A 15,443-nucleotide genomic window follows, 5' to 3' on the forward strand; every position below is an offset into this window, starting at 1 on the left:
ATATATGAAACAAACAGACACCCCAAATAAGCACTCGAGCATATCCTAAAATTTCAAGGTTTATTAAAGCAATAACAATAAAATACACAACATGAAGTTATAATATCCTGAGTAGACCCTTTCTATCTGAACCGACTACCTGCAGTAAATAAATAAATATATATATATATATATATATATATATATATATATATATATATATATATATATATATATATAAATATATATATATATGTAGGTTTCTCCCACCCTCTGGGAGATTCTGCCATTACATGATGTATAGTGCTGGCTGAGTTTGGCCATCCCGCCCCTGCCGGCGGCCCTGTACATCAGTGCCCACTCTCAACACTCGAATGGAGTCATTTTTTGCTCTACGTAGATGTGGGACCCGGCCCCCCTTGTTGCTTCGGGATCATAATTGGTATTGGTCCGATTACTCTAGGCCCCTACGGAAATCACGGAGGGTATTTCTTGCATGAGCCAATACCGTTGGCCTGTTTGGGAACTGCCACTTACATATAGACCGGTGAAGAATATTAGTGCAGTTAGAGCTGATTCGCCGACGCCCGGGAGCCCTTCTTCCTCGGGCCCTCTGTGGTGTGCCAAATTCCTTTTCCTTAGCTATTTAGGACTCCATTCCTTTGTTGGGGATCATAACTTAAAGGGCACTGTCCCTGTCTACAACCAACACACAAGAGAAAGAACTCAGCTAATTAGCACTCAATGACCTATAGTGTGTAAAGTGAGGGAATTAAAAGTAATCTTTAATAATGATTAAATTAAAATAAGTTGTGCCACAAAAGAACAAACTACTACATTACACAAGACCAAATGCCAAAATGGTGATGTCGACTGCATAATAATGGAGTAGCGCCACGCTAAGCTGAAAAATAGCCTGTGAGATACGAATATACAGATATAAGGGGTATATGATGTGCCCAAATAGTATGAAAACACGTATAGCTATATCAGGGGATTGGATCATAGCCACGATGAGGGTGAGCAGCCGTGGCCACGAAGATTAGTTGTGGTTAGTTAAGCCTAAATAAAGCTCTATGGTGAACAAGTGCCAGTGGATATCAATTACAGCAGCATAACAAGCTGCAACATTTGTATCTACTACAGTAACACATTTTCAACACTGTTAGTGTGCCAATATATGTGCTAGCATTTGCCTATTACAAAGCACCCGTTGGAAAAGGGTGGTGTTTTAGTCTAAAACAGTGATTTATTCACACTGACAACTTCAGTCAGCAATTAAGTTAAGGGGTGAAGAGAGCTACAGTAACCTTCACCATAGAGCTTTATTTAGGCTTAATTAACCACAACTAATGTACGTGGCCACTAATGCTCACCCTCATCTTGGCTATAATCCGATACGCTGATATAGCTATACGTGTTTTCATACTACTGTATTTGGGTAAATTATATACCCCTTATATCTGTATATTCGTACATCACAGGCTATTTTCCAGCTTAGCGTGGCGCTACTCCATTATTATCCAGTCGACATCACCATTTTGGCATTTGGTCTTGTGTAATGTATTTTGTTCTTTTTGTGCACATCTTATTTTAATGTAATCATTATTAAAGATTACTTTTAATTCTCTCACTTTACACACTATAGGTCATTGAGTGCTAAGTAGCTGAGCTCTTTCTCTTGTGTTCGCTATCAGTACATTTCTCAGCACAGCACCTTAACCTTCATACTCCAAACCCACACGGCATATAGCTGAGCAGGGGTACCTACCACCCCCTCCCCCTCTCCCATTAGGTTTACCCTATCTACAACATAATAATCAGGGGGGCCTGGTCAGTGCTATTACTTTATAAACATTACTGTTCCACTCTCCCCGAGGCTCCTCTCATCTTGGCCTCCAGGAATCTACCCTTCTCAAACCTACCCCTTCTCTCATATACTCTGTGACGTCATGATCCCATGGCAACACAAAGTGGGGCCCGATACACTCCAACCTTCCAGTAACCCTTTAGGAGAGGGGTTACATATACATTACATACATTATAAGTGTAGCCAAGGCTGGTACTGGCTATCCTTCTGCCCCTCCTTGTCATGTAAGTCCTGATAGCTGCAGGCAGTGGCAGGCTATAATCTTGGGTTTTCCCCACCCTCAGGCAGCCTCCCTGAGTGACAGGGGTGGAGGTGACACTTGGTCTGTTTGCTGCCAATCCGGGTGCAGACCTTGTGCTCTCCCCTCTGTGCTAAGGAGGAGGCATGCAAAATGATAGTAAATCCAAATCTCTCCCAGCTTGGATTGAGACGTGCTCTCAGCCCCTTAGGGGTTTGAGGAGAATACCAAGCAGGATTGCAATGCCTCAATTCTGAGAAGAGGTCAGGCACCATCCATAGGTCTGGGACCTGTGCTATAATGGACTGCATTTACTGTAATAACATCGGCAGTGGATGCTATGCAATAAAGATGATCCTGTTTTATATACCCCTGTCTTAGTCTACAGTCTATTGGGTAGGGGTATGAATGATGACTTTCCCAGCGGGGACTGTTTCCAGTCACGGTGGAGCCTGCTGTGATTGGAGGCGTTGCACCAGATAAAGAAGAACACGGCCTGAAGACATCCCAAAAGCCTGTCCTGTTTCCCCATACCATCGCGGACCCTCAGCATCTCCAGGAACCAAACAGGTATGAAACACAACAACACCGGTAGCAAAGGCCAGATGTCCCAGGGGGGGGGGGAGGGGCGGGAGTCAGCACTACATAAGATGTCCCGTTTTATTATCAAAATCCCCCATGAGATTCGCCATCCTTGACCGGCAGGATAGAAGATCAGTGGGTGTTAGGGTATTCTTTGGAATGTTGGTCACCTGAGACTTATTTCAGCATAACATACTTCATACACAAAAAAGGAGGCCACGGTTTAGCAAAGAATGCTAAACATTAGACTCGTGCTGCCCCTCCCACCACATCGATATTTCCGTATCTTAGGCTACAAGATGGCCGCTCATACAGTATCCCCTCATGTCTACTTGAAAAGCTGCATGCAAATTGTATGTCGCTGGGCCTTGTACAAGGTACAACATGATGTTTTTATTATAGTGTGTAGTCCCCAATTCACATCCACATTTGCACTGACCCCTTAAAGGAACCTCGTGCCTGTTTCTTCCCCTTAGCACATGTCCTTAGCACTTGTAAATGGGATAATGAGCAGTCTACGTACGGTATTCCAAAAATGAGCTTTTGCCGCCAAATTTCAAATGGCAATAAATTAAATCTGAACCAAGCGAAGCAGATCCTGCATAACCATGGTATATCTTTTACTGTATGGAGAGAATATTACTTTAACAAGTCGTTACTGCTTCAGGGCAAATAGATCATGTTAATCCAACCAGACTTCTTTCATTGTCATTTTGTATGTGTGATGGTGCTCTAACAATGCTAGGACCAGATATATGGAAGGGAGTGTAGACTGGGTATATGATAAATGATAGTACTAAACCTTAAGTGGGCATAAGGTACCCTGAAGGTTGGGGTGGGTTGTCCAAAGACACCCCCCCCTTCCTCATTGGGTTAGCCCTTGGTATGTACTCACGTACTGTTCTTCCCAGAATCTCCCTTCCACGGCGTGCAGCTGTTGATATAAAAGTTCCAAAGGCCAGGGTGTGCAGCGCACAGCAAAGATGATGAGAGCAGGTCTTGCAGTAAAATTCCTTTATTGGTAAGTCATCTGGGTGTGGGACAGCAGCAAACTTCAACGCGTTTTGTTCTGGAGAACTTTTTCAAGAAGTGCTGTATGCTATATTATCACAGGTTTAAATACAGCTGCCCGCCGGGTTTTCGCGCCAAAGATGACGTCATCCGCATCATCAGGCCAATGAAATCATGTGTGCCGCGCATGCGCCGCGCGCCGGAGCCTTGGGAACGTCTGCAGTCTGCAGTCCTATATTGGGTCCTTCAGACTCTTTGGTAGCTGGAGGAAGCGTCCGCGCATGCGCCAATACGGGGAGCAGGAGAGGGGCACACGCAGCTCCCAGAGGCGTGCTCTCAGTGTGGGGGCCGTCCTGAGAGGCGCACTGCACTTGATGAGCGCGGCTGGGGACTGCGGTGGCTCCTGGAGTGATCCGGTGCGCGGCGCATGCGCGGCATGGACGAATCCTATTGGTTTGATGACGGGCCATGACGTCATGACGTGCCGAGCGTGGATGGTGCGGCTGGGACTGCAGACGTTCCCAAGGCTCCGGCGCGCGGCGCATGCGCGGCACACATGATTTCATTGGCCTGATGATGCGGATGACGTCATCTTTGGCGCGAAAACCCGGCGGGCAGCTGTATTTAAACCTGTGATAATATAGCATACAGCACTTCTTGAAAAAGTTCTCCAGAACGAAACGCGTTGAAGTTTGCTGCTGTCCCACACCCAGATGACTTACCAATAAAGGAATTTTACTGCAAGACCTGCTCTCATCATCTTTGCTGTGCGCTGCACACCCTGGCCTTTGGTTCTTTCATTGTCACCAAACTATGAATGAATGTGCTGTAAAGGTGTCTTCTCCTTGTCATGCAAGCTTGACACACATTCCTCTCAGTTTCACCTCTGAATCCGTGGCTATTCAATAGGGGACGGTATGTTTTGTGCAGGGGAATATTTAATTAAATATTACACTCAGACTCGGGTGCAAAATTCTGCGTGGCAATAAATACCACTGTCAAAAGTAATCAAAAATCGAATAATGGCTCATCGGTTTTGTGTAGAAAACCCACACATTAAGCGCTTGGCTGCCAAGGGAACCACCTGTCTTGTGTCTCCGGGACTGAAAATTAGAAGAGGATTTCTTCACGGTGTGCGGGCAGGGGGAGATTAGGAGATCCATGGCAAGCTTTTTATTTTTTGGAAAATCTAAATCTGGCTGGGGGCTGAAGGATGTGACATGTCACAGATTCTCCCAACTGATTTGGATATATTCAATGTGATAAGCAGGGGAATATGTATAAGACGATTACAGACGTGCTAATTAATGCAGCGTTGGGCACATACATGGTAATGATACACATTGGTACAAAAACACTCGAAACCAGGAGGTGTCATTCACATTCAAAACACCCTCTTTTTTTTTACCAGGATGAGAACCAGAAGGACCCCAGAGCCGAACAGTGCTATTTACAACTCCGATGACCCCCTGGTTCCTGAGATACATACCGGGTAAAAGAACTGTGTTCCTGTCCTCTGCATGCAGGGGAAACAAAATGGCGGTTGAAATATCCTGCATTACGTGGGCTAACAGGAAGCCACATCATCATCCATTGCAGCTTCCTATTAGCCAGCATCACGCCAGGGATTTACATTCCAGGAAGTACTGGTGCTAACTGTAAGTATCTTAAGGTTGACAAGTGGCTTCTACAAAAATACTGGATACAGTGGTGAAAATAGCACGTCGCACACAGACACTCACTCGCTCCATGCTGTTTCCTCCTTTCCTTGGGCCTGCCCCCAGGCTCCTAACTGATTGGCGGCTATTGGGGGGGCGATGCTGTGGCGTTGCAGTGGCGTCTCCATGACATCACGGAGCTGGTTTGCCGTGATTGGCTTAACCACTCACGTGACGCGACCGTGACGCGGCTGCCGCTTGACAAGACAAATTTCTTGTCTTTTCAAAATGTGTTCGTTCCGTCGTGCACACGCATGCACTAGGAGCGGCCTCAAGGGATCCTGCACTTTGTGCTTGGCGGAGGCACATTCGCGTGCAAACGTCAATGCACACAGTATGATCTCGACCATAGGCAGAGAGACTTCTGGGAAGTCAGGTTCCAGGAGTGCAGGAGAGGTGGGACCTCAGCGGGCAGAGGTAGGACATGTGCTTCCCCATATATAGGGCAGGCCGCCCCCCCCCCCCCTCTATTATGTTTCAGTCAGGGACAGGGACAGTACCCATGTAGTCAGGATCCATTAGCATGACCCAGAAAGAGATGCATGTCCCACAGAGGGAATGCGGACATACCACAGAGGGCAACACTGAGAAGGCCCCTGGATGTCAGGGGAGCTGTCTGGCAATCAAATCCCCATGTTCAGTTGTGAATACCCCTGAGGAAGTGGCAGTTACACGACAGGGAAAGACAGTGTGCAGTATCTCTGAGGAAGTGGCAGTTGCCTGCCATGGATGGATAGTGACCAGTGAGTCTATAAGTCATAAGTTAGAGGAGATGATGACCAACAGGGAAGGCTCCGCCGATCAAGGGCCACCGGGGGGTCTGCCCATCAAGGACCACAAACACAAAAAGGCAGGAATGTTACCAGGAGTCACTCCTATGTAAAGTAAGGAGTGTTATCTAGAAGCCTAAACAGAAGAAGAGCATTGTATGTGAAAATGTAAAAGGCACAACAGCCTGTATTTATTTGTGACTCTATGAAGATGTTCCCCTGCAAGGGAACCTACAATAAGAGTCCTGTTGTGTCACCCAAAAGTTTCTGGCACCCTATTTGTCATCGCCCAGCCGACCTGAGTTGGACATTTCACCACTACACACCTGTAACTTCCTTAGGGAGCCAGGCAGGGAGGGTTACACATGCATGCAAAAAAAGCCATGACACCGTAGAGCAGTATGTCACCTGCATTAATGACACTCAGTAAGACCTGTGACTTTGGTGAGACTCTGATCAGAGATTGAATCATTTGTGTCACCAAAGAAAATGTGTGACGCAGATCGAGCCATAGGTAAAACTCTCCAAATATGCAGTAAATCAGAAACGAATACACGGAAAAGAGCTGAATTCCCCAGAAGGGCTTATCCGCACTCTATTTACACAAGATAATGAAATCCACTGCAACACTAAGCCAGGGGTGCTCAACACCAGTCCTGAAGCCCTTCCCCTCCAGGTCAAATTTTCAGGATATCCCTGCTTCAGCACAGGTGGCTCAATCAGGCCCTGCTTCAGCAAAGGTGGCTCAGAGGCTCACACACATGTAGGATATTGCTTGGTCTGCAGCTTTAAGATGTTAGACAGACAGCTTCTTGGAGAAGGGGGGCAGGGAGTGTATTAAAAGACACAAGAATTAATAATGACGCCAGCACACTATAATGTTACCACTTAAAGGTAAGGCAACCTACAATAAATCTAAACTAGTAGGTAGTATCTTCCCAAACAAAATGTTGTTTTGACGAATTTTGCCATTTTTTATCTGCATTCATGTTAAATGTTAGATATAGATGAGATTATTTATAGTGTTACTATACATCCATCTAAAAAATCCAACTGCGCATGTGCAAGCGATGCGTGGTCAATGCTCGCACATGTGCGATTGGCACTCATCGCTCGAGCATGCGTGGTCAGTGCCCATCGCTCGCGCATGCGTGGTCAGCGCTCATTGCTCGCGCATGCGTGGTCGGCTCTCATTGCTCGCGCATGCGTGGTAGTCGCTCATCGCTCGCGCATGCATGGTCAGCGCTCATCTCTCGCGCATGCGTGGTCGGCGCTCATCACTCGCCATGCGTGGTCGGCACTCATCGCTCGCGCATGCGTGGTCATCGCTCATCGCTTGCACATGTGTGGTCAGTGCTCATCGCTCGCGCATGCGTGGTCAGCGCTCATCGCTCGCCATGCGTGGTCGGCACTCATCACTCGCCATGCGTGGTCGGCACTCATCGCTCGCGCATGCGTGGTCATCGCTCATCGCTTGCACATGTGTGGTCAGTGCTCATCGCTCGCGCATGCGTGGTCAGCGCTCATCGCTCGCGCATGTGTGGTTGGTGACATTACGGACATGTGGTAACCTTATTATTTATCAATCTCTCCCAGCTGCAAAACTGGGGAAAAAAATTGCACTAGATCTATTAAGGAAAAATATTCTCATTGAAACTAATGTGATTTACGTGACTGATAGGTCACGCGCCGTGTATTCAAGTGTTTTCCAGGTTTTACAGTCGAGCCACCCAGACTTTTTCCCATTTACCAAAGAAAAACATTGTTATCGTTGCTTTCCGTCTCTGTGATAAATACAGTGCTGTTTTTTGCACTGGGTTTGCCCTAGATTTGCAGCCAGTAGACTTTAGTTAAATAACATTCAGCTTACGTTTAACTCTAGAATTTATTTGACTTATGGGGATATCCTCTCGCATGTTTTATGTAGCTAGAAAGCAGTACCAGCTTAGGCGGTTCGCGAGCCGCTGGGGTTTCCGGAGGTGTTTCCAAGGGGTTCGGCTAAAAAATATAACATGGTGGATTCCAGGCGGTGCAGCGGGTTCCTAGGCCAGTGGGAGAACCATGCTCTCAGTAAGGCCCCAAACTGCACCTCAGCGTAGCTGGTAAAGCTTCCAAAGTCACTTCCCACAATGCCTTACGTCTGACGCTGATTTGAAAGCTCGCGCAGTATTTGATAGCTATAGCACCCATGCAGCCTGCACACACGGAGGTGCAGGTCGGGGCCTTATTAAGCATGTGTTCCCTCAAAGTCATGACACTATACTGCCTGGAATCGGTCGCACAGTTGTGTTAGCAATAGTATGATGAGCAGGCATTAAGATGTATTAATTAGAACAAAAACAAAGGTTGGGAACCCCTGTACTAGAAAACACGGACTCCACTACTTTTTTCATTTTCATACCCACGGCAAATTGACTTTATTTTCCCACTGCTTTTTACACCCGCCGTAGCACTACTTATTTACAGACTTACAATTCCCCTTTCTTTTTAAAGACGAAGGCATTTCTTTATTCTGACAGTATACGCTTTCTTTAAATCATTCTGTAACGCAGCCCCAAACATCTGTGGGCCGAAGTTTAATAAATGTATTTTAAAATCAGGCACAGCACTACTACGCCATTTAACCGACTTCAACTAGTATGTGACTATTTCAGGGGGGCTGAGGCTAGTCGTCAAGGGTTTCCGACAGAATAGATTTGTAGGATTTCTCTAATAAACCCATACTTAACCTATTAGCAAAAACTTAAAGCAGTAGTCTGTGCTGCTTGATTTTATTTGTGGGGTGGGGGGCAGTGGATGTGATTTTTTTTATACTACCTGAACGGGGGGGTTCCCCGGAGCTGATGTGTGGTCCCACAATCTCCAAGACCCCATGTTTCCAAGATATAACTAGTCTTGTTCACCGGCAAGATACAATATGGACACCGACCGGTCAGGCTCGCTCAGGCTGACAATAGAAAGCTGCAACGTGATTTTCCATTGGAGACCCAGCCGCCATTTTTTGGAGGGTTTCTTTTTGTGTCAAACACCTGATGAAAGGTCCATATAGGACCCGAAACGTTGTTTCTCCTCTGTTCTTGGCTGTTACACTAAATGAAGAACTGCATTGGGAACTTGTGACTAGAGCGCCACCTTGTACCTCTGTCCTAGAGGAGACCTGCACTTTGAGGAATTTGTGTGTCAAACACTTACACTAAATAAATACACATTTGGGGGGAAACCAAAGGCTCCCCAAAGGTCGGAAGATCTCAGCTCCTGGGGCCACCGTGGCTCAGGTCCCAAAAAAAAAAAGCGAGGACCACTGCTTAAATTATCACTAAAATAACGTATGTATAACAAGTCAAGGCCCCTTCCAGGAGAACAGTAATCAAAAGAATAGATGGGGTCATGAATATGAAGAGACTGACAGCCATGTTGAAGCAAAGAATGCCTCAATTCTATAGAACCTGGGAGCCTTGGCCAGGGTTCGGGGCTCCGACACTGATGCAAGCCCTGGTCCAACACTAATACCCTTGAGGACGAGGGCCGATGCGCCCCTCCTCGTCACAATCCCCTCCCCCCTCCCTCCACCCCTCGCTCCCCCTCTTTTTCCCCATGTCGCTCCCAACTATCCACCCGTCCCTCATCATCCCCTCTCTTTTCACCACTGAAAATGGAAAAAAAGGTTTATTGTGTGTCTCAGAATACCTCACTGCCATGTGCCTGTATTTTACAACGATTTGCCATGCTATGCTGTGAATGTTACATCAATATCTACATGTAAGTGCTTTCAAAGACACCAATAAAGGAAAAATATGCCGCATTTATTAAACCAAAAAAACAACAAAATGGGGCGCGAGTCTGGTTAGCACAAGCGTTCTAACCCAAGTAAAGAAGACAGGGTTTTCATGGAAGGCGGGTACTCTCGATAAGAACTCTTCCTCTCATCGCCTCTTATCTCTTTATTTTCTCTGCTGGTTTCGCTGTGTTTATTGAATATTTTTTTTTAGTTTTGCTAGAGATGGAAGATTTAGGCTCGTATAACATAAAATAAAAAGCAGGGCGATGGAGAGTTTAAGGTGCATTAACTTGCATTTTCTTGAATAGACGCATTACCCAGCTGATCGCCATGTTGCACATGCCTGGTGTTAGTTTGTGTGTGTTACATTTTTATGGTTGCTTTTGGGATCTTTCTAACATGATATATATTTGCCCTGCTAATCAAATTGCCTGTTTCAGCATCTCGTGCTGTATAGGGGGGGGGAAATACTTATCAAAAATCTGCAGTAGTAAATAAGTAAATAAAGTAGACTTACAGGCAAAAACAATGTTTCACGTATCAGTCTCTTTCTCTTAAAACCATACTCGGCGACAATGGTTTCTTCATAGCACTTTGATAGTAAATAGTATAATTGAATCTATGTAAACTCCCATATTGGTCCATTATAGAGTACAAGATCTAGAATAAAACGTACAGTTTCTACCTCCTCTTGTAGATATTAGTACCCAGGAACTGCACAGCTTCTTTCCGAGCCAATAACATGGCTTAGTTCCAACATTTCAACATTCCAACAACCCTATGTTATTCTAAATAAACACGTCTTTCAGGGAGCCACCAACCTCTGACCCCCAGCCATCCTTACTAACGACCTCCCCTTGTAACCAAGCTGCTCTCACAGAATCCTCCCTGTGTAAAGTTGCACGCTGATGCTTAAAGGAGCACTCCAGGCAATACTATTCTTTAAAAAATTTGGATATAGGTTTGAAGCAGGTGGTCTCCGGAGCTGATCCGCTTTGATTTCAGTTCCGGGGACCCCCTGCTTCCGCGAGATGTCATACCTCTGTAAGGGGCTGCCAGTAGCTCGGTGCAGTTTAAAGCTTCCTCGTCACATGGGCCAATAGTAAGACACGTGGGATGACGTTGCGGTTTCCGATTGGCCATATTGTTAGCCCAGCCAGGGCTCCTACGGGCACCAGCTGCGGAGGTAAGTATCTCGGGAAGCAGGGGGTCCCCGAAGTTGAAATCAAAGCCGTCCTGCTCCGGAGACCCCCCTGCTTCAAACTTATTAAAAATGTATTTACAAAGCACTGTCGCTTGGAGTGATTATTTGCTATTCTTGTATCTTAAATGCTAACATATGAACATTTTATAAAGTTAATTACATGTATAACTGTGCCAATTCAAATCAGTAAACAAATATTCAGTACAAATAATTCATTGCATGTGACCCTTTGCAAGTTCAGAAGCCCCTTTACTGAAAAATAGTGCAAATGTTATGCAGTTTAACTGAGCAATCTGTTTAAAACTGCTGGACAGCTCAGATAAATCTAAGCAAGCAAACCGAGCTGGGAGTGATCAGCCACCACAACAGCTGCATGTTCAGCATTATTGTTTTCAGAAATATTTAATTTGATTGCATCGAAGATTAATATCTACAGCACATTACTACTGCAGCACATTACTACTGCAGCACATTACTACTGCAGCACATTACTACTGCAGCACATTACTACTGCAGCACATTACTACTGCAGCACATTACTACTGCAGCACATTGTGGGACTCGGTACAGTGTATTTTTGCCGTTCATTGTGTCTGTACCGATGTCTGCTGCTTTGTGACCAGGGGTTATGGATTTATATTGGGGTTCTTCCTGGATTCTTCAGCGCAGAATGCCAACCATACGCTGGTTTATAAAAGAGATCACTAATATATGCTGCCTCCGCCTAAAAATCTACCCAAACATCAGCACTTAGATTGCAAGCTCTTCTGGGCAGGGTCTGCCTTTGCCTTATGTTGTCATTTGCCTGTTCCACTTCTTCCCATTGTCTGTACTTTGTTTAACTTGTAATGTCATTTGGTAACGTGCCGCGTACACTGTGGCACTATATAAATAAAATGATACAGACACACATGCATCCCTGCACCTTATTGTGGGTGCAAATAACTGCCTTGCTGGCTACTCTGTCAGCCAACATGTTAAAATGTGTTCTCCTAACGTAGTGACCCTGCCTAACCTCCAGCAGTCAGCACCGTCCCACTCCTATTATGGAAATGATTCATACAAAATATAACATGATGACAGCTGGGACTTAAACCCCTTCAGTCCAGGGCTAAGAAAACGTCCTTTCTATTTTCCATCACACATAGAAACAAGTTTAAAGTACAACCACACACTTTGTTTATTGTTTTGTAGTCTTTACATTTTTTTTTTTACAGATCCAGTTACAATATGTGGACCTCTGAGTGGAAGATGTCCTAGGTGGATCATAGCTGAGTACAACTGCTGATGGTCTCATTCACCCTCCTAGCCAGGTTGCACATTCAGGTTCATTACAACTCAGAGACATTCAGACTCTTAATGAAACCCAGAGCTGTCACCACAGAGCACAAGCAAATCCAGACCAGGAAGGGTTTTCTGGAGTTATATTTAGACGCAACCCCCTTACCTTTCTCTGTGGTTATCAATGCTCCCCCCCGCCCCCCACCCCAATCACTCACCCAAAAGTTGTCTTTGAAGTAGACCCCTTTCATTATGGTTGATGAAGATGATGACCAGAGCTGCTAAGAAGGCAATGAGCACAGACCAGGTTGAGCTTCACACTGCAGCAAATAATGTCATTTTTAGTTCCTCAAATCTCCTTCCCTCTTCTGTACGTCCTGCCCCTGCTGTGTCCTACAGTCCCACAACCACACACACAACACACACACACACACACACACACACACACACACACACACACACACACACACACACGCTAAGATCAAAGGTCTGACTAATGCAACTCTGCAGCAAGGGCTCCTACCAAGAGGTGTCCCCAAAGTGACCCCTGCTGGGCAGACCTATGCTGACACCCCTGAAAGAATGAGCTATAAGGAATAAATAGATCAGCAGGGATTGTCAGGTGTCACTCACTCATTAACCCCTCCGCTCCCAGAAGGGCCAGCCAGGCATTTTATACTTGTAGCCCCTTTTCCCTGTACTAAAGGAAGCACCAGTGCTGCTGTTACCTGTTTGGCTACCAGAAGGCCTGAGCCTCCACCTCTGGGAGCCTGGGGTTTCGCTTGGTTGCCTTGGTGCAGCGCCTCCACCTGTGAGGGATCCCAGCGCAGTGGGAGGATCCTCTCACAGGAACCAATAGTAACAGAAACCACACACTCGGGTATATAATAATGGGTTTTACTGAACATATATATATATCGGCAGCCTGTACCACACAGTATATAACATATACAACCCCAATACCCGCAGTGAGTGTCCCCCAAAGTACAAAGGGTGCTTGGCACCAATACCCCCATGTCCTTTCCCAATGTCCGGGCCCACCCAAAAGTGTATGGAGTAGCGCTACCCCGTGAACTGTTGGTGCACTTAGGTGAGGTACCTGCCTGGGTACTCTGGTACCCTGGTGCTGCCGAATAACAATCAGGGATCTGCTGACCCAGCGACGTTGTCGTCCGCGAAGGCGTCCGCCTCTGCGTAGGGTGAACTCCGGCTGGAGGGTCTCACCTTTGAGAGTCTATTAACGTAGGTGGTCTGGTCCCAGACCACGGGCCGCGAGTCCCCGCGCAGCGTCTGCACCGTGTCCCTGACACTATGCTGTAAATGGGGAAGCGTCCCTATCTAGCGGCTTTTCCTGAAGCAACCACAAGCTATACTTGAGATGGGGCCTATCTGGGACCTAAGGGGGCAAACTGGATCTAGTCTGGGAGTCACTGACACCCAGATCCTACCTCTCCCTTCTGTGTCCTGGCTCCAACTGACAGCGCACGCTCTAAGCGCACCAAATGTATCCTTCTATCATTGGCTGTGCTGCGCCACATGGTTCACCGCCCCTAAGCACTATGGGACTTGTAGTTCCCCTGTGGAGCATGTTATAAGATGGCCACCGCTACTCGCGATCTTCTGCGCTTGCGTGCCAACCTCTAATGACTGCAGCACCACCGGACTCTCTGGCGCATGCTCAAGTTGCTTCTGCGGATGCGCTGCATTACCAAGATGGCGGCGCCCTTACCGGAGTCCGCCCGGAGCCCCGGCGACCCGGTCACCCTTCCAACAGCTGCAGCCGTTCCGCCCCCTTCCCTACCTGGCACGGAGGCAAGAGGGCTCAGCTACATACTATTATAGCCTCCATATATACAGCAAGGAGTAGATCAGCAGAGGCCATTAGGTGTCACTCCCTTTGCTGCCATTGCGAAGCACCTTAAAAGCACTTAGTGATCTGGTTAGTTATTTTTATTAGCTTGTGTTGTGTAATATCTTAGTTGCAAATATTAATTTAAAAAAAGTTTGTGGCGGATATTGTGTTTTTCATGGAAGAAATCAAAGGCTTTAATTATATTTCCATCGTGCATATCCCTTATCTTTAGAAGGCTGGTTTCCCCACAACAACCCAATTAGGAACCCCGGATTATCAAATAACGGTGTTAATGGGGATGGTGCTTGGGGGAGCTTGCTCTGTGGTCTTAATTCATCACATAATTCTAGAGAGTGGTTGATTACCGGTAGGGATTTAAATAGGGCTGATCTTTTAGCTCCTGAGACTCAGAGCAGACCAGCAAAGTGAGTCCCCACCGCACATAAATGGAGCAATGTCGACTCACGGATTCACGCGATTGGTCTGGGACAAATATATGAAAGGGCTTTATCTAGCTGCTCTATAAAATCTCCAACAGTTCAGCAAGGCAAGGGCATTAGATGGGGTATGTGTGACTAGGCTTATGAACACACAATCCCACCAAGCTCTAACCTCAGAACCCACCACATCGTTGTGACGGTGGGGGTTGCCAGGCTCTCAAATAAAGGTTAACGCATATTAACGAAAATCATATCCACTTCCTCTTTTGAAACAGTCTCTGACACACATCTTTTTGAACTCTGCCCTTTGGCAACAAAGTATCACAAACAGATCTGTTGCTGTGTTCCAAACAGCAGACTGTCTCTTATTCTGAAAGCTGTAACAATAATGGGTATATATGTACATAATGTGTAATATCTGTACGCCTAGTAATATAATGTTACATACTCTGCGGCAGATTTCCAGATCCGCTGCCCCTAGACACTTACCTGGTGCCGCCTCCTCCGTGATGCCGCCCTCTGTCTTCTTCCAAATCGGACGTCACCAACGCGCCGTCACACGGCATCTCGTTGCCATGGCAACTCGACATCATGACGTCATTTAACGCCGCAATGACGCATTGCCATGGCAACAAGACGCAGTGTGACATAGCAGCGTCATTTGACGCGGCAGAAAGATGTCGGAGCCGGGAGCAGGGAAGGAAGGAACTTCCCATAAGG

At 46.4% G+C, this 15,443-nt stretch overlaps 1 protein-coding gene across 1 annotated transcript in view; it reads right to left on the reverse strand.

The window, feature by feature from the left end:
* PSTPIP2 (proline-serine-threonine phosphatase interacting protein 2) overlaps positions 1-12,883 on the reverse strand; it is a 92,729-nt gene extending 79,846 nt beyond the window's left edge. The window contains exon 1 of the mRNA XM_075594383.1: positions 12,650-12,883. Coding sequence (XP_075450498.1) covers positions 12,650-12,682 — 33 coding nt within the window. The 5' untranslated portion in view covers positions 12,683-12,883. The remainder of the gene's footprint in view (positions 1-12,649) is intronic.
* Between the last annotated feature and the right edge of the window lie 2,560 nt (positions 12,884-15,443).

The sequence above is a fragment of the Ascaphus truei genome, chromosome 1 (assembly GCF_040206685.1).
Source record: "Ascaphus truei isolate aAscTru1 chromosome 1, aAscTru1.hap1, whole genome shotgun sequence".
NCBI lineage: Eukaryota > Metazoa > Chordata > Amphibia > Anura > Ascaphidae > Ascaphus > Ascaphus truei.